The sequence below is a fragment of the Petromyzon marinus genome, chromosome 33, assembly GCF_048934315.1.
Source record: "Petromyzon marinus isolate PM22_M1 ecotype Great Lakes invasive population chromosome 33, UKy_Petmar_22M1.pri1.0, whole genome shotgun sequence".
NCBI lineage: Eukaryota > Metazoa > Chordata > Hyperoartia > Petromyzontiformes > Petromyzontidae > Petromyzon > Petromyzon marinus.
In genome coordinates, this window is record NC_133699.1 from 5,852,900 (window position 1) to 5,873,180 (window position 20,281).

The 20,281-nt window shown below is 47.7% G+C and overlaps 2 protein-coding genes across 2 annotated transcripts in view; one reads left to right on the plus strand and one right to left on the minus strand.

Annotated features, from left to right (window-relative positions):
• The first annotated feature begins 896 nt into the window (after positions 1–896).
• LOC116948360 (forkhead box protein A2-A-like) lies at positions 897–17,648 on the plus strand. The gene is made up of 2 exons (XM_032964964.2): positions 897–1,906; positions 10,752–17,648. Exons 1-2 carry the CDS (start codon positions 1,817–1,819, stop codon positions 12,126–12,128), a joined length of 1,467 nt encoding a protein of 488 aa, XP_032820855.2. The 5' UTR covers positions 897–1,816; the 3' UTR covers positions 12,129–17,648.
• Positions 17,409–20,281, minus strand: part of LOC116948361 (uncharacterized) — a 39,436-nt gene continuing 36,563 nt past the window's right edge. The window contains exon 15 of the mRNA XM_032964965.2: positions 17,409–19,687. Coding sequence (XP_032820856.2) covers positions 19,636–19,687 — 52 coding nt within the window. The 3' untranslated portion in view covers positions 17,409–19,635. The remainder of the gene's footprint in view (positions 19,688–20,281) is intronic.

Sequence of the window (20,281 nt, forward strand, 5' to 3'; positions counted from 1 at the left end):
GAGTCTGCCGACATCGGGATTCGAACCCAGGTTTTCAGCGGTGGCGGCTCAGCGTCTCGGGACGCGGCCGTTGGTGAACCTCCCCGAGTCACGTGACCAGCGGCTTTACATATTAAGTCTTCTGTGTAGCGATTGAGTCATTTTAATCCTCATTGTTTCAGGGCGGCGCGCGAGTCCCGCCAAACGCTGATATCAAGTCGCCACTGGTCTCCCTGTCTCCTCTTCCCCTCCCCAACATCGTTTGTTGTTTTAAACGTGTGTTTACCTTCGCAGTCTCCAACTCAGGCACAAAGATAAAGACGAAAGATCCTTCTCTCCTACTCCTCCTCCGTAGCCTTACACGCGCTTTTGGGGCAAGTGTGCTGGTGTAAATACGTACACAAATGCTGTATCACCTTTCGGAGTGAATGGCGAGCGCCTATTAAGTTCCGCACGGGGCACGAGGGGGTTTTCTGTGGTCAACACACCACCGTCTTTTTCTCCCCAGTGCTGATGTTTTACACGGCGTACTAAATATTCGTTTCAGGATGAGCCGACCGAGTGGAGATCCATGCGCGGTTCGGATATCGCTCATGGGCTGACCAGTCGGCCTTCGTTCGGGAAGCGAACCCAGGTCGCCGGGGTCATAGCACAACCACTGCGCCACCGCTCCCCATGCAGATGAGCTCACAGGAACATCGCAACACAGCCTGGAAGGGGACACATAAACACCCACGTGCAAAACAAACTTCTTCATCTTCTTGGTTCTTTCGGTAAAGTCACCTAGAATGGAAATAAAAGAATAAAACATGATAAAATCAAATCAAAAATAAAATTCTCGCCCTTATACGTGTTGTGTATTTGACCATGGCAGCCTCCCTGAGTCGCTGAGACTGGTTATGGGGAGGGTCCTGTTGCATTGTTTGGCCATGGGAGGACAAGCAGAGGACCCGGGTAAAACCCACCACCGCATGGACACACGAGGCGAGCGACAATCAAAGCGCCACGCCCGGCCGCCTTTGTCTCCCTAGTCGCAATGTTCACCGCACCAGGTACTCATTTTGAGGCTGAGTCGACCTAGGGGAGGCGCAGGAGCGGTATCAGATAAATCGTCGCTGATGTCGGCTCGTGAGCGGGAATCGAACTCGGGTCGCCGCCGGGTTCGTAGCGCAGCGCGCTAACCACTACACCACCGCCCCGCGTAGGTGCGCGAACGGATTGCGATCCAACGAGACGGTGGGTCACGCGACGAAGCCAGGGAGAGGGGATTTTAGTTGATGATTTGGAGGATTGATGCATCATCCACCACTCACCCGCCCATCTATCGACCCACCTACCCACCGACTCCATCACCACCCACCGACCCGACGATCCACCCACCCACCTACCCTCCCATCGCCATCTTCCACCCACACCCAAACACATTCACAACCCCTCCCCCCGCTGCCATATATACAGGACGACACGTCCTATAACAAGCAAGAGCAACTACGCGACTCTCCGCGGGAGGTCCATGGTCGTTTGTAAAGACGCGTAGAGTGGACGGGGAGAGGATTCCCACCTCGAGCGAAAAGACAAAAACAATAACTTTAAACCAGGGAGCCGGAGGAGGAGGAGGAGAAGACGACAACGTCGGAGGAAGAGTGAGCAGGAACCGGGATGAGCAAAGGCGCGATGCCCACTGCGGAACGTGACTAGAGTCATCCGCGAGCAACAGCAGCAGAATCGTCAGCAGCAGCAGCGTCGGCGGCATCAGCGCTAGATTTATCATCGGCATCAGCAGAAGCATTTGCGTCGTCATCATCATCATCAGCAGAAGAAGCAGCAGCAGCACATTATGCACGCGCCGTGCGTGGGAGTCGCGTCTGTGAAGATGGAGGGGGGACACGAGCCCGACTGGAGCTCCTACTACGCCGACCCGAGCGAGGTGAGGTCATCACGGCAAGGCGAAGGTGCACCTAGCCTGGCACGGGCACCCCCTCGTACGCCGGAGAAAGAAAAAAACACAGAATAAACGCCCGGTTGGCAGAAGCTTTGCTGTGCGCATACACTGCGAGCCGTGGGAGCAATTCGGAGCGGTGGCTCAGCGCGCTCGTTCCCATGCGCACGGCCAACCCGAGTTCGATTCCCGTATATGGCCTGACAACATCAGTGGAGAGTGGCAACCGAGTCTTTGTTCGGTCTCTCTTCGGTCGACTTAGCCTTAAACGAGTTAGGCGCGCTAGGTGTGGAGCGTATATGCTTGAGCGCCGGGGATACAAATGCGGTCGGGCGTCGTACCTGTCCACCCGAAACGACTTTGCGCTGGGTTGCTTAATATACGCTCGCTGACGGCACGTGCTCCAACGTTAAACCGTACTAGGCTACACGGGGAATATTTATCGTTGTATTTGTTTTAAACACACACATATATACACACATATACAGCATACGTGTCTACAGTATATATTTGTCTATATGTAATACGGCAACGTGGTGTGGAGCGGTGGCGCAGTGGTTAGCGCGCCGCGCTGTGAACCGGTGTACTTAAGTTCAATTCCCGTCCACGGCGAGCATCAGCGGACGAGCGACAAATGAACTGTCATTGAGTCTTCTTCTCTCTTCACAAACCCGCATTGACCAGCGTGGTGAAGTATGGTCAAACAAACCACCCCCCCCCCCCCCGCCAATGCAGGGCTCAGGGCGGCCTTCATCCAGCAATGAATTGACAGATGAGCTGTGAACTCGGGCTACTAACAGAGCGCTTGAGTTTTAATATCAATCTCAAGACGTCGTAGTCGAAATTAGTAGCAGCAGTAGGTCTCGGCAAGGTAAGGTAAAAGGTAAAAGCAACGAGCCTACCTTTACTCTACCTTTTACCCTTACCCCATACAAATTAGCCGATTACAGGGTAATTACTGGGGTACTACACATGAAAAAGGTTTACAACAGGTAAATGCTAGGTAGAGCGCTTTATTCATATAGAATACTCTCAATGATTCCAATTTTACACGCTTTCTTTTAACTCACTCTGTCTGTTGTCGTTGTTGTTGTATCCTCAAATCTTGTAACTCAATTTTAAGCCACTTCCCAAAGTGGTTTCGACTGCGAACTTGGTATACTTATGTCATACTGATGACAATACTATATTCTATCATTAAAAATAGAATACAAATATTTGTAAACATTATTTTTTAAACAAGGTACCGTATGTACCGGGTAATACTTCGCGCTACCTTTACCCTACCGGGTAATTCTTCCTAGCTACCTTTACCCTACCCTTTACCTTACCCCTTGGCATGTCGACACCTTTACCTTTTACCTTTACCCTTTTACCCGGTAAAAAAGGTAAATTACCTTACCTTGCCGAGGCATAAGCAGCAGTGTTGACGTGAAACATAAATTATCCTTCATAATGAAGATGTATACGAAGCACTGTGTAAAAGCGCACACGCAAAACTTTGTTTCACGCGTTTAACTCGGCACCATAGCATGTGTGTGTATATATATACACAGAATATAATATATGTATGTCAATGTAAAAAAACTGTACATTCAGACGTGGGATTGGCCAAACATCCCCCCATGCAGGACACTCCTGTTAACCAGGGAGGTTTTCCTGGATAAACGGAGAGGACAGCGATATTATCGGAGCATCCAGTCCGAATGCGTCGATCGACCGAACTCAAAGCGGACGTCGCTTTTGCTCGACTCGCGGCGCTTCGCGTGAGAAGAGAGACGGCTTCGAGTCACGGAAAACGTATTGGTTCTCTCTCTCTCGCGCGTTTTATCCGACGCGACGCGGAGCCGGATGACGACGATCGCTCCGTTGTGAGCGTTTCTCAAATCTGTGTTCGACGCGCGGACCACTCGTTTATAAATCGTTTATTCTCACACTCAGGTGAGGCAGGGCAGGCGACGGGCCGCGGCTGCTTACATTATTTCAGAAATACTTGTTTACAAAAAACTATAGAAAAATACAAACAAATATATAGGGGAGATGTGGTAAGGGCTAGAACACATTGCCACGTGCCGGAGAGGGCATCGCTCCTTTGGTCAACCCGGTCCATGCTCACTCTTACTTAGCCGATGCAAACATTTCTCCCTGGACCCCCCCCCCCCTCCTCCATCCCTGGTTACAAAACAAATTAACTTATCTCTCTAAATACCAGGAATACAAAATTATTCATATTCCCGAAACTTATTTTTTGTTTAAACGCAGCTATAAGGTTTATTTTAGGGGGAGGGTGTGGTAGGGTTAGGGTAGTTAAATCATGGTGGTTTACCTAACTTAATTTTTTTAAATTAAACATCATAAGTTAAACATTACTTGAATGTCCGACACAAAGTTCATAAATCCATAATAGAGGTTTTTCTTGGGTTAGATCGCCTCACTATAAATGTGTCGTTAAACCCGCAACAACCGGATATGACCAATCAGTAAAACTAGTAAATATTGTTGATTTAAAGCTTTCGTGACTGCAGTAATTCATATTCTTAACTCTTTCGGTAAAGTACGTTGAAGGGAAACAATAAAATAATAAAATATATTGTTTCCCTTCAACGTGACTTTACCGAAAGAGCTTAGAATATATAATAGTAAATATTGTGTTTACTCTCCAACACACCGGTGTGCTGAACTCGTCACAAATTGGCATGTTATGTTAACGTGGCAACCCTTACTAATTGGCTGTGTCGGGTGGTGGCTGGATTAACGACACATCTATATGGATGCGATCTAACCCCCCCCCCCCCAAAAAAAAAAACCTCCTTTGTGGAAAATATTTGTCGCGAAAGCCTACAACTACTACCACGTGTGGTGTTAAAAAGAAATAAACATTGTGATTATTTCCGGATCAACCTGCATGTGCATCACAGCAACGCGGACCACCTGGAGGAGCGTTACGGTCGGTGTTGGCAGTGCTACAGACAAAGCACGAACTATACGGGGTGGTGGCCGCCCAAAAGTCAGGACGCATAGGGTTATTATACAGGGTGCTTCAAAAACATGTTAACACTTCGGAGACTTTGCAAAAATACCAGGAGAAATGTCCCTCCGGAACTTTGGAGACCACCTGGAGAAGATCCTAGGCACGCGTTGACAATGATGGCGAACAAGTGGAGACTCTACGACTTTTTTAAGCTATGAACATTACATTTGTTATCATGTTACAGTTAATTATCCGTTCTTTTTCCATTAAAAAAGATGGTCCCATATAAGTGTTTAAAAAGAAAATTGATGCGCCCTGTATTTATTTTAACAAACAGCGTAAGGTTATTTAATTTATTCTTACACATGTTCAAACTGATTTCCAATACACAGTTGATGCGTGATGCACGAATTCTCTTTAGAAATTAATTCGGGACTTTACTTATTTTTTTACGATATCAGCTGACTTCATTAGCACACACATTTAAAAAACTGATGGAACTCGTTCGTTTTAAAGCTTTCGTGACGTCGTGAGAATTTTATTGTGTTATTTTATTATTTTATTCTCATTCTACGTGACTTTACCGAAAGAACCAAAGAAGACCTCGCTCGTCTTTCGTACATTTTCTTTCCATTTTTAAATGCCATCTGGAAAGGAAGAAGACAATTTTTGTTTATTTATAATGTCGATAACAGATAAAATAGGAGCTTAGAATGAACAATTTAAAATGTTTTAATGCCAGTGTTAATATAAGTGAGATAACCCAATGTGTCCTTACATTTGGGCCAATCTATATATATACTCAACACATTCGTAAATAGCACTTCCTTCAAAGTAAAGCAGGTGACGTTTCGGGAAACGGCCCTTCTTGATCGCCTGTTCTTCTCAAACAGCTGGTTGAATATTTTTGTTAGAAAACGATGGATCTCTCGCGTTTTAGAGGAGAGCGGGTCGAGGGTTTACCGTACCTCCGATAAGCACGGTTAGCAACGTACGGCGCGAAAGAAGTTCATATACGTTCCCCCACCGCCCCTCCGGAGCCTTCAAACTAAACCAGAAGTATAACATCCGAGACCGTGACGGCAAAGCGTGGGGCCCCCCAAAGCGCGGGAGCCGGGGCGGTCGGCCCGATTCGCCGTACCCCTAGGAACGTTTCTGCGTGTGGTGGGGGTTGGTGGCAGACGCATAGAGGAGGTTTTGACGTTATAAAGTGTTTCTTTTGTCCATACAATAAATTATCGCTTATGTTTGACGGGGTATCTATAAATGGATGTGTGTGTGTGTATATATGTGTATTTTTTTTACTTAACCAACTCACACTGATCGGCGTGGTGAAGTATTATCAATTAAACTCCCACGACCCACAACAGCGTGCAAAGGCTCTCTCATCCAGCAGTGGATTGGGCATCATATTTACAAATATGTTTTGTTCACTTAACTATTGTTGTTTGTTTATATTCTACCGTCTGAACGTCCGTGTGATTCATTAAGTGAACCATTGATAATATCTCTAATTTAACTTGAACCCATGTTAGTAATTATAATAATAATCCATTAACACTGCTGGATGAAGCATTATATGTGCCCGTATTGGTCTTAGGGGTCGTTTAACCATACTTCACCACGCTGGTCAACACGGGTTGGTTACATCGGTGACGGAGGTGGGGATGATGCAGCACGTGTTTTGGATATCACTCGCCAATGATGTTAGTCGTGACGAGGAATCGAACTCATAATCAGATCGCCGCTGAGTTCAAAGCGCAGTTGCGCAAACCGTTGTGACCCACCGCTCCACAGCAGCAGCAGCAGCATCTGAGAAGTGCGTTACGGTTGAATTGGTATTGTTTCTGGAGAGCGAATGGTAAATTAAATTATAATTGTTTATAGTTCTGCAACAATACATTTTAAGAAAGGGTACAGTTATATTCGCAAAGTGTATTCACGTGGTAAGCATTTGACTCATTTGAGTTGTTAAATGTTCCGTCAATTAAAGCCGTTTGATAGGTCAAGCGCGTACAATTGTAATTAGCGTGCAACATTCCTCAAATAAATGAACAGGCCTCCGTTGGTACGCCGTCTACGGGCCTGATGAGACCCGTAAACGACGAAACCGGACCAAAGGTTCCGGTGTTTAATAACAGACGCAGCATAACAATGTTTAACACGACTTAGGATTTGCAACAACACCACGTGACATGTGCTGCTGCCTCCTGGCTATGGAGACCACCTGGAGAAGATTCCAGGCCACGTGTTGACAACGGTGGCGAACAAGTGGGAGTCTCTTTGACTTTTTGAAGCTATTAACATTACATTTGCTATCATGTTACAGTCTATTATCTGTTGTTTTCCATGAAAAACGATCGTCCCATATAAGTGTTACAAGCATTTGAAGCACCCTTGTATAACATCGGTGGTGCTCCTGCAGCATCGGCAGTGTTACAAAAGCGCAATGAACAACAACAACAACCATCAATACATTCGTCAATAACACTGGATGTGTGGTCTTAACATGTAAAATATATAACAGGCGACGTTTCGGATAATGCTCCCTCTTCAGTAGGCCAGATAGAGTGGATAAGAGTTTTGAGACTGCACTTTACATCATGGATCCTCTTTGGTAATGTGCTATGAAGGGCCATTGCCTGAAACGTCGCCTATGGTTTATATTCCCTTTAATGGCCACACGACGGATGTGGCGAGTTTTTTCGCTCTGTAATATTGGTTCGAATGGTCAATTAGGTGGATGGATTAAAACTAACGATCGATTTATTTCAGAATTCCTGTATATTATATTCTGTTTATATATACACTCGGATACTGCGTACAAAATGTATACTTAATTTTACATATATATTTGACACACGAACAATACGCATACGATAGGAAACAATATTTTCACAATCCGGGAATACTAGTTTTACATCGTGCGTATGAAAATTTTACTCTCGAGCAAACTTTCAACCAAATCAACCACAACTTAAATGTATCCTTAATTCCCTGTTAATAAAAAAATATATTAAATAGCTAAAGGAGGTAATTACCAAAGGGCTGATTAGTGTTACACATACCGTACATATGTGTGTATCCTTACCGGTCCGAATGATTTAAAACCTAAGACCGTCACCACCATCGAGTGCGCATGGAGACTGTTGGGGCGAGGGCCGTTAGGGTTACGAACGAGTGGTGTGGCCGACGTAACGAGTACCAGCTACTCGTTTCAGGTTAAGTCTATCGAGAGCAGTGGTTCTTCTTAATCTGGGGGTGCGAGATGCCCTTTCTGGGGGTGCGAGACATGAGCAGATTTTTTTTTCGAAGGTAAATAATCGGAAACACAAGTTAAGCACGGGCACGTAAGCACAACTACTTTGTTTCATCAAACCTGTGTCTTTATTATTAACATTATAAATGCCGTTAACGATTACAAACCAAAGGGGTGGCGGCTGCAGTAAAGGTTAAGAACCACCGGTCTAGAGGATCGCCTATCTGCCACTGATGTTGTTCGATGGAGGCAAATCGAACCCCTGGTCTTCAGTAACGTAGCGTAGTGCACAAACCACTGTACCACCGCTCCCTACATACAAATACAAAGATCCCCGTGTAATCATGCAGACCATTGGAGCAAGTACTATGAGAGAGCGCCTATTATTAATAATGCTCCTTTTATCGTGCAGGGGGAACTTCATTGGGACTCAAAACGTATGTTCAAGAGAGTCCTGCGTTTCTTACGTTTGGATTCCTCCAGTATTCATAAATATTCTGATTCCGATATTGGATGAGATGGAAATACTCCGTCAACCCCACGCATACGAGGGGATATCGCTCAAACCTCCGAACAGATTGATTCAAGAATACTGGCCGTCCTAAACGAAACTATACTGAACTATGTTTTATTTTACCATCACGTGGAAATGTATAGCAGCCAAACACTCGAAACGCGCGATGTTGATTCTAAATGTGGAGTCAAAACCCAGAGGATCCGGAGAAAAAAATCCACGCCACCAAGGGGAGAGACGTGGAAACAACAAATATACAGCATGCATCAGTGTGGGAATCTAACCCACAACCTCCTGTAACCAGGAGAGGTAGTTAACATCTGGGCACCGTGGTGCCAATCTGAAGGCCACCTCGCAGCCCAAGCCTGGTATTCCCAGGCGGTCTCCCCAAACAAGTTATAAACAGGCTTTATTTGAAGCTTTCGTGACTGCAGGAATCCATACTCTCTGGTTCTTTGCGGTAAAGTCACGTAGACACGTCGTGTTTTCTTTTAATATTTTTTCTATCTACGTGACTTTACCGAAAGAACCAGAGAGTAAGTTATAGACAGGCTTTAAGCCTGCTTATCTTCATATTTCCCGACGAGATCAGGGCGCGCGTTCCAGATCACTTGATCGTTTTGACTGATAGGTTCTCGCTAACAGGCACTTACCCCGACATGCAACGTAAAGGGTACACGGTGGACGGTTGCCTTTGTGTGTTAATTATTAAGAGTGGCACGGCACGCGAGGGGGGTGGAGTAACACCACAGGACCATACGCAGACAAAGATCCCCCGTGTAGCCTTATATAGACTCTGATGAGTAAATTCCATTAGCGAGCACTTTTTGCCATACGACCAAATCGTTTCATCGCTTCGAGCCCGGTGATCTGAGTTAGATTCCCGACCGCTTAAACGATTTCTGAACGAGTTCCATGACTCCCCTAGATAACCTCAACCTTAAATTAAGTACATTATGGGACCTCATTTGCCAGTAACAAAATATGAGAATAGGTTTTCCCCTTTTTTTGGCATCAAAACAGTTGTGTTAAGATGCTAAAACACCAAACTGCAACCTTTTACAAGGACTCATGTCTGCATTAACCACAATACCTGTGGTCAGAATGCAAACAAAAAACACACTGATAATATCTGCATTGTCCTTGAAACTGATTGGTCCACACCAGAGACGGCTTTCTTTTGAGCCTCGTCTCAAACGGTGTTAGACGAGAGGACGCCAAAAGGCGAACACAGCACAAAGTCAATGCCACTATCAGAGTAATGAGAGCTCGGGGTGAGCATCCACATCATGGGACCTCCTTTGCCAGTACCAAAATATGAGAATAGGTTTTCCCTTCTTTTTGGCAACAAATTAAATGAAGTGTCTGGTGCACGGCGTGTAGACATCAGCACTGGGGAGACAAAGGCGGCCGGACATGGCGTTCAACTTAGCGGGGGAGGAGGGGAATTGGGCCAGACATCACTTGCCGCTGATGTTAAACAGCAGTGGTCGGGAATCGAACTTAGAGGGCTGTGGGTTGGTAGCGCAAAGCGTCAACTACTTCGCCACCTCTCCCCCAAAAAAGACGCACAGACATGTACTCACATATGCTAACTCACAACGCACGATGACAAAGATACCCCATAGCACCTACACAGATTGTTGGAAGCAAGCGGTTAAGCGAACACTTATGAAGGCCGGCACAGCACACGAGGGGTGGGTGGCCAAGCACCACGCTGCACCAGGGACTCGTTTGAGGCTGAGTTGACACAAAGACAAAGATCCCCCGTATAGCCTTAACAGACTGTAGGGGAAAGTGCTGTTAGCGAGCACCTATGAAAGCCGGCAAGGCACATGAGGGCATGGGGTGGCCAGAACCACACCCGCCCGGCCGCCTTTGTCTCCCCAGTGACGGTGTTTACACACCGCACCAGGTACTCTGAGTTGATATATATACACACACGACAAAAAGTCCCCGTATAGCCTTTAACAGATCGTTGGAGCAAGTGCTGTTAGCGAGCACCTATGATACACACACACGCGTGCAGACACACAGACACGCGTCTCACCTGCCCGCCCGTGTCTCGCTGCTCCGTGGGGACTTGCAGACCTACAGCACCTCCGCTGCCATGAACGCGGGTCTGGGCGGCCTCGTCTCCATGAACGGCTACCACATGGGCCACATGCACGGGACCTTGCAACCACCGTCCTCCGTGGCGCTCCCCACATACGGCTCCCTGCAACAGCAGCAGCAGCATCATCAGCAGCAGCAGCAGCATCATCATCAGAGCTCCACCACGACATCCCCGCAGCTGTGCGGGGTGATGCAGCAGAGCGGCACGGCGCCCGGCACCCTGCAAGGAGGCGGCTACGGGGGTCTGATGGGCGGCAGTGGCGTCGGCGTCGGAAGCCCCCTCGGAGGGGACCCCTACGGCGGCGAGGATTTCCTGCTGCAGGGCGCCGGCGGCGGCGCGACGGGGGAGGCGCGCGGCCCGGCGCAGGACGCGGCGTTCAAGGGCTACCGGCGGAGCTACACGCACGCCAAGCCGCCGTACTCGTACATCTCGCTCATCACCATGGCCATCCAGCAGTCGAGCGGCAAGATGCTGACGCTCAACGAGATCTACTCGTGGATCACCGACCTCTTCCCCTTCTACCGGCAGAACCAGCAGCGCTGGCAGAACTCCATCCGCCACTCGCTCTCCTTCAACGACTGCTTCGTCAAGGTGCCGCGCTCGCCCGACAAGCCGGGCAAGGGCTCCTTCTGGGCCCTCCACCCGGACTCGGGGAACATGTTCGAGAACGGCTGCTACCTGCGGCGGCAGAAGCGCTTCAAGTGCGACAAGAAGGGGACGCCGAAGACGGCCAGGAGCGCTTGCAGTGAGCAGCAGCAGCAGCAGGGAGGTGAACTGCAGAGTAGCCGTGCGGAGGAGATGGAGCAGCAACAGCAGCAGCAGCAGACTCGGCCAAGCTCGGCCTCAGCTCTGCACCATCACGAGGACTCGCCGCCAGCCGAGGCCATGGTATCCTCTTCCCACCGCCAGGACGGCGCGCTGGTCCTGCCGCCGCTACTCCAGAGCCTCCACCATCAGCAGCAGCAGCAACAGCATCAGCAACAGCATCATCATCAGAATCATCAACAGCAACAGCAGCAGCAGCACGGCGCAACCGATCCGGCCTCTCTGCACCTTAAGATGGACCCCAACTACTTTAGCCACCCGTTCTCAATCACCAGCCTCATTTCTTCTGGACAGCTGCATCAGCAACAGCAGCAGCTGCTGCAGCAGCAACAACAGCAGCAGCAGCAGCATCAGCAGAGGATGGATTACAAGGGCTATGAGCAGGTAGTGCATGGATTGTCCGGGTACGAGTCTGAGATGCACGCGGCCATACACGGGAAGACACTGATGGAACACACGTCCATTGGCACCACTGACCCAGCAGTCTACAGAGGTCTGTATGCCCGGCCACTCATGAATTCGTGATTATATCAGACCTCTTATCTGTGTGCATGTGATGTATGTAGCAGGGTGTCCATAAAGGTGTCATCCATTCATAAATGTATCATCCATTTATAAAGGTGTCATCCATTCATAAAGGTATCCATTCATGAAGGTGAATCAACACCCTGCACCACCCCAATTCAAACCAGATGTTCCATCTCAAGGGATAACCCAGGATATATATGTTAACAGGTTAGTAGGATATGAACACGGCCTTTTAGTCAATCGGCTGCTGGACAAATGTCTCCCCACACCATCGTCTGTCATGGGGGACGATATGTAAACATACTTCACCACGCTGGTCAGTGCGGTTTAGTGAATGGGGGAGAGGGGAGGGGCGGGCTCGGGTATCCCTCGCGAGTCTTGGCTGTGGCCTGGAATCGAACTCAGGTTTGCAGAGTAGAGGTTTGGAGGGAAGTTTTGGTATAGTTTTACCTACACCCACACATGTGCCTTCTAGTCATATAATAATGGATGACATTTTTTTTTACGGGACAGCACAATACATACTATGAGAAACAGCCACAACTCGTACACAATAAACAGAATTCGAACGAATATTATGATTCGTGCATGCCCAAAGATGATGAACATTGAGCCCATGATGAGCGGTGCCCCGATGACTATCTGTGCATCAAGTCGTGTCAATAAGCAAAGTTCCCCGATAAGTGGCATCAAAAACGCGTGCGTACAACATCGAGATGAATTCGACATATACCCCGAACAAGGCTACATATATAGGCGAGAATAGGTGAATAGGTTGAATCGATTCATAAGCTAAAACGATGACGCGCGCACACGGTCGCGATGTTCGCGTGTCAAAATCGAAATCCGTGTTTTCTGATCCGCACGCGCTGGACGAGACATCGACATCGGGCGGTCATGGAAGACGTAGGTCGACTGGCGGCCACGGGCACATTCACGATGGCTAGGGAATGGTTGAGGCACAGGAGAGCGACGGACGAGCCCGCCGACACGCGGCGACCACTGGTGGAGACTGAGCGACGCGATGGGTCATCGCACGCGGCTAGGAAATGTGACATCACGAGAGATGCGAAGACGGCGAAGAGAGATGCTTCCGTCCAACAGTTGACAAGATCAAGGCTGCGGTGGCTGATGGATGATGATGCGGAAGGATCCCTGCAGCCGCTAGATGCCGCTACATTCACCGCAATGTGCACAACAACAACAACAAAAACCGTCAGAAATAATAATCGCGAACGAATATTTTAATGCCGCGTTAATTACACGAACGTGAAGCCCAGGCCGTGCAGTGTCATTGAATCCCAGCCGATTGCACCCTACACGCCTCATGACGACAACAGCTGCCGCCATCCACCACTAAGCTGTGGTGACGCCACCACGGCGCTTGTGCCAGGCTAGGTGCACTTTGAAGGCCACGTGAAGTGTTGTTGAAGGCTCGCCGGCAACGAGGTCACGGGACAGACCCAGGTGCCACGGGTTGACACACGCACACACACACAGATATCCATTCGTTGTGAAATATAACGAATACTGTCAGCAAATATTAATGTACGGGACAAGCTTGCACAGAGAGAGCCTTGTGTTTGGTTTATTTGTTGATGCTGCTGCTTTGGTAGTGGTGCACAAGCACAACAAACAACAACAAAAACTCAACACGTTCAGTTTCAATAACACTGAATGAAGTCAATAATACGCTTATGATAGACGACGTTTCGGGCAATGACGCTTCTTCACAGCACATAAATGTCGAAGCCCCGTAGTATGAGGTGCAGTCTCCAAGTCGTATGCACTTTATCTCTCCGGCCTCTGTGTATGTCCTATGACGAAGGGCCATTTCCTGAAACGTCAGACATATATTTTTCCTTTCAAGGCCACATACAGTGCTGTTGACGAATGTGTTAGAAATGTTTTTGGTTCGCATGTGTGTTTGTGTGTTGATTCTACTGTAATCTGGTGAGAGATGTACCTGTTGATGTATGTTTGCAGAATCTGGTGGATTGTGTAATATTTGGTGACTGGTGTCGTTGGTTTACGTGTATTAACACTTTGGTCCGATGATGTTTGATGGTGTATATGTAAGTTCTGATGTGTGTACATGTGTGTTGTTTAATATCAAACATAAAATGATCCCCTTTATAGCCTTAACAGACTGTTGGGGCAAGTGCTGTTAGCTGGGAGCACATGAGGGGGTGGGTGGCCGACACCACGTCTGGCCGCCTTTGTCTCTCTCGTGGCGATGTTTACACACCGCACCAGGTACTCATTTGAGGCTGCGTCGACCTAGGGTAGGCCCAGTACCAGTTAAGATAATCGTCACTGGTGTTGGCCGTGAGTGGGAATGAAACTGTATACCAGGCGAGGTAGTTAACATCTGGCCACTGTGGTGCCCAGCTTAAGGCCACTTCGCGGCCCAAGCCTATAGCAGCACGCTAACCACTACGCTCTCTCTCTCGCTCCGCTACTAGGGAGACAAAGGCGGTCGGGCGTGATGCTGGCCACCCCCACCGCTGCTCGTGTGCCGTTCCGGCCTTCAAAGATGCTCGCTTGTAGCAAATTGCACTAGCAGTAGGGTCAAGGCTAAACGGGGGATCTTTGTGTAAGAGAATGATGACGTGTCTACAAAGTGTTGGGAATGTTGTTTTGTGATGTCTTGCGTAATATGTCCGTGTGTGTTTACTGTCTGTAAATTTATGTTTCTGATTTAGTATATGTGTGTGTATGGTTACGATTTTTTGTAACTGGTGTGTTTTAATATTTATGTGTGTGTGTATGTTCAACACGTGTTTAGCGGTCATGTGTGATGCAATATATGCGTGTGATGGCATACATAATTGACGTGTGTCCGATTTATACGTGTTTTTCTTGATGTCGTGTCTGATGTAACTCGCACGTGTGTCTGGTTCGACATGTCTTATGACGTATCTCTGACGTATCTCTTCCCGTCACGTGTGTTGAGTGACCATGCCTCTGCTGACTGAACGCACGCGCGCACGTGTCAAGCCGCATGCACGTGGTGTTAATATTCATTCAGTTGTGCCTCTGTATTATAATTCTAGGCGGGTGAGTGTGTGCGTACGTCTGTACTAACTTCAACAATGTCAATGATGACAAATATACAGTCCGTGTACATACATATATACAGCAGTGAGACAAAATGTACATAGGCTAAATACAAAACGTACAGGGCTGCACGCGTGGTTAATTAGTGGCGTTAAAAAATGTTGGTTTCACGGGTAAGAGGGAATAATGGAGTTTGCTTCGACTTTAAAAAAAACAAAATGTGAGTCGGGGAGAGGGCGTCACGTGATATATTTTCCAGAACTCAGCTCCGGACAGCTCCAATCGAAATTCAGCCCCGCGCACACTTATACTATAGACAAGACAAAGATCCGCAGACTTATTGGGGCAAGTGCTGTTAGCCGGTATTTATTGAAGGCGGGACGGCACACGAGCAGGTGGGTGGGCCAGCAGCAAGCTCGGCCGTCTTTGTCTCCCCAGTGGCGATGCTTAGACATCACAGTCGATTACTCGTTTGAGGCCGAGTCGACCTAGGTGATGTTGGCCGTAAGCGAACTCGGGTCGCTGGGTTCGTAGCGCACCGTGCTGACTGCTGCGCCGCTGCTCGCCTATTTCCAGGGCGGTCCATGGGGGGAGTGCGGGTCTCGGGGTAAACCCCACCCTGTGTGCCCCCACCCCCCAAAACGCGGGGCCCAGGGCGGTCACCCTGATTCGCCGTACGCGAGGGACGGCTCTGCCTCTGCACACATTCCGTGTGGCTGTAAATCGCGTTTTGCCCAACAGATCTTCTGTTTCAGTTATCCACCACCAACCATGGCATCGTTGGTTGATGACAAGACAACCGAAAAATATCGTCGAGTTTCAATCAACCAACAAATGGCCGACAAGGGAAGCAGACTAGCCAAGCGCGACTTGTGAATTCGGCCTTGTGCATGAATAATAAAATGAACCAGGGCTTAAATATCCAGTCGGGTCGAGGACGTCAGGGTTGGGCTGCCCCCGGAAATGTTTTCCTTGAGAAGATGAAGCCCCGGATATTGGACACAACACAGAAACAACGTGTGTGCATATTCTTGGTTTTTTTTGGTAACGTCGTGTAAATAGAAAACAAATTTTTTAAAAATAAAATAAAAAATAACATAAAATTTTAATTGAAAGAATAAATTGAAAATAATAAATGCAAAAAACCAGGCGCCTGATGAAGACCACTTGTGTTGCGATCGAAACGTCGTGGGTTTCCTGCTTTCATTATTTTCGATTTCTTATTTTTATTTCATCTGAATTTTATTTTATTTTAATTTTTTTCTATTTACGTGACTTTACCGAAAGAACCAAGAATACGAATATCCTGCAGTCACGAAAGTTTTAAGTCAAAATTTAACGTGTGTGCACTTTTATTTTGCAAGCAAGACACCGCCGTGTTGTTTTGATGCAGACGTCGTTTCTCCCAACGTGTTCCGAAATGTAAATTATTGTTTTAAATAAAGTTTTAAATGTTCGCTACGTACGCATGAACACGCGCCGGCGTTATGAACGCGTTTGTGTGTGAAACTGACGACTCGATCCGTCACGGTTAGTACGTCATCTTCTGAAGCCAAGGGATGGGAACGCGAGGGTTACGCGATCACGCGGACCCAGGAGACGGAGTGGTCAACTTCAGCTCGTGGTGTGCACGTGGCTTGGTGGATCGTTACATCGGAGGATCGTGAGAGATGACGACGGCGGTGGATCGATCCATGGCTGTTGCTGTCGATGGTGATCTTAAGACACTAGAATTTCTGCGCGCTCAAGGTCGTCGAAGTTCTCATCTCCTGCGGAGGGCTCCTCAACGCTCCGCGCGTCGCCCGTCGCCCCCACTGGTGTCCTCTTCTCCCCACCACCCCACTCAAAAGGGGGGTGAAAAAAAGAGGGAGGGAGGGGGGTCGACAATTTTTTTTTTAAACTGTTGGATCAACTTTTTACCCCCACATCTGGGGGGTGGGGGTCCACTTTCTATATCTTTTTGATTCGGGCCTTCTAAAAGGCTCTCACAATTTAGTTAATGGACAAACGGATTGCCGGGCTTTTAGAATAGAAGGAGCGGAGTATTGATTGGTTTCACTCAAGACACATAGACGTGTACCAGACAATCACACCATGGACCAGGTACAGAACCCCAACACACAAAAGTGAACAGACGAACACAGACACCTATCTGCAGACACGCAGATACAGGCTCAGACGCAAACACAGACACGTGCAAGTGAACCGTGCACAAACTTGGAAACTCGGCAATAGTTTATTGCAGGTTAACAAATCACGACAAAATAAATACTGTAGTCTACCGACTGATTTTATGACGCACACTCACCATGTGACTGAAGACATCGATACGCACGTCACAATTAAGACAGGCGCGTGCACCCCATGCGACGTAAATTTAATTTCTAAATCATAAAATGAATACTTTCAGAACGGTTTTCATCATCAGTCGCGATCATTGTCTGCCCTCGCTGGACTTTGATAAAAAAAAAATCTGTTTAAATAAACATTGTGTACATAAAGTATTTTTTTAAAAACACATGAATCACAAACTAATGTGGAACATACAATTGGTGGTGCTCAAATACGTGTTTCCGGCACCTCCGATTAGCACGGTTGGCTATGTATGGTGCGAAAGAAGTTCAACAGACATACATGTTTTGGTTGCGGAGTGGTGGCACAGTGGTTAGTGCACTGCGCTCTGGATCCGATGAAAACCCGAAGTTTGATTCCCGACCACGGCTATCATCAGTGGCGAGTCAAATCTGAACCTGTCCTGGTCCTCGCCACCCCCCCCCACCTCCCCCCACAACTTTCCTGCACCAACCGACACTGACCAGCTTGGTGAAGTATGGTCAAACCAATCGCATGACACCGACGGGGTGTGGAGAGATCTTAATCCGCCAATTATTTTTTAATTCGTAATTAAACACTTTTTTTTAATATCCCAAGCGTTTACAATAAAATACTGTTTGACTTTACTCTTCTTGTAAAGTGTACAAAAATATCTCCAAATAAAACATTTGGATCGCACGCTATTGTAAGAACACTCGAATGCGGCCGATTCAATATCATCGATCCTTTAACTCGAAGGCAAGCCCTCTCTCGCCGCACAAACATCGGAACGACAATTAGCCACGGAACCTTTCGCTGTTCGGCGTTGCGGATCGATTCGAGAAACGTTCTTTTACATTCTTGCGAACTTAGCCGCCTCCAGTGGCTGTGTGGGGGCGACGTTAAATCCGTTACGTGCACGCGACGCGCAACGGATAGAAAAACACCAAATTCTTTACTGCTGCACGATAGTTTTGACGCGTGCATCGATTCCTCGTTACACCTCCACACACACATACGCACACAGCTAACCCACAACCGCGGCGACACTGTGCATGAATTTCTTTGTTTGCAGCGTTTAAAAACGTATGGCGGACAGGAAAATCTACTGCTAGGCCCTTAAAGCTGCCAACACTGGTTTAGAGCTGGGATGATGAATCAAAAAAAAAAATAGCAATCAACTACTTTTTTTTCCTGTGGTCGATTACTCTGGCTACTATAATTTAAAAAAAAACGGTCCCTCCCCACCATCTCCCAAACACATCCTGTCTCCTGAAGACGGGAAACCTTCCCAACCCTCCCACCTCACTCCAACCACGAGCCACGCCCGGCGTGCCGATGCCGATTCCGTGCCCAAGCCGTGCCCCTCACCACCCGTCCTTCGGCACATGTTGGAACAGAGGTGAATCCTTTTCATTTTACAAGCGCTATCCGATTAGCCTAGTTAATCGAAACGATAACTGGGAGAGTAATCGATTACTTAATCGGGTTACAGCTCTGCACTAAGTTGTGTGCAAACCTCAGCAGCAACAGACACAGGTAAACCACCTCCATGATGTCACACGCTGTAGGGTGGAGGATGAGAGATGATCAGAGCTAAGATTATGGACCCGCTCCTCACGATGTTGTTGACACAGCTCCTGATAATGCTGCTGCTGCTGCTGATAAAGATGCTGCTAATACTGTGCTGCTGTTGATAATTATGATGGCACTGCTCTTGATGATTCTGACTATGCTGACGGTTATTATATAATACTGCTGCTGATGATGGTGGGGTGACGATTCTAATGATGAAGATGCTGCTTCCTGAGGCTGCTTTTATTGCAGATGATCGCAATGATAATGCAAATACTGCTGCTTATGATGATGCTATTGGTGTCGATGACGATATTGCTCAATGCGATGCTACTGATGATTAAGACACCGCTGATTATGAAACCAATGGTACTGCTGGCAATAATAATGCCGGTTACCAACAACTGCCAATGCCGGTGACACTGCCACTACTGCCAATTACATTGGCCCGATAATACTCCTGCTGATGATGGATGATGCTCATGGTCCTACCGATGACAGCAACGATGCCACCGCTAATGATGTTGACGCTGGTGCAGATTACATCACTGTCATATCACGTTTGATGAGCCAGCTTTTTGCGCAGAACTCCAACCAATCTCTCCAACCTGGGGAGAGAGAAGATAAACACGCACACAAATATCCCATCAGCCTCCAGTGCACGCACGGTTATCTTTATGGCGCTGTTTGTTTAAAGAGCGTGTATTACGATGCCCAATTGCAATGCCAGATACGTCAACAAATTTACACATTACGGGTTCTCTGAAGGTAAAAAAAAAATCAATGCCACTTAAAGAGGGAAAAACCTTTTAAAAGATTTTACACATTGTTGTTTTTGTTGTTACTGCGCGGAGAGAATCTTTTCAAGGACTTTCGTAAAGCTGCCCACACACACCCACACCCACTTATCGAGCGTTGCGAATGCCCGCAATGGCATGCCGTCATACCGACGGCTCGTCAAACTACGGCGAGCGGTGCAGGCAAAAAGGAGTTGTCATCTCAAGCTCGCTCGCCATCGACGCACGATCCACCGAACCCAGCCCAGCCAGGGAGCGCAGCGCGAACCGGTGGGTTTGGGAAAATTCAGTTTGCATATTCGCAAACGAGTCCTTTTTGCTGTGGCTTGTGCCTCCCAAGTTCTGGGCTACCTCCTTGATCAATCGTGGCCATTTTTAATAGCGTTAGTCCCGAAATAGCAAGAT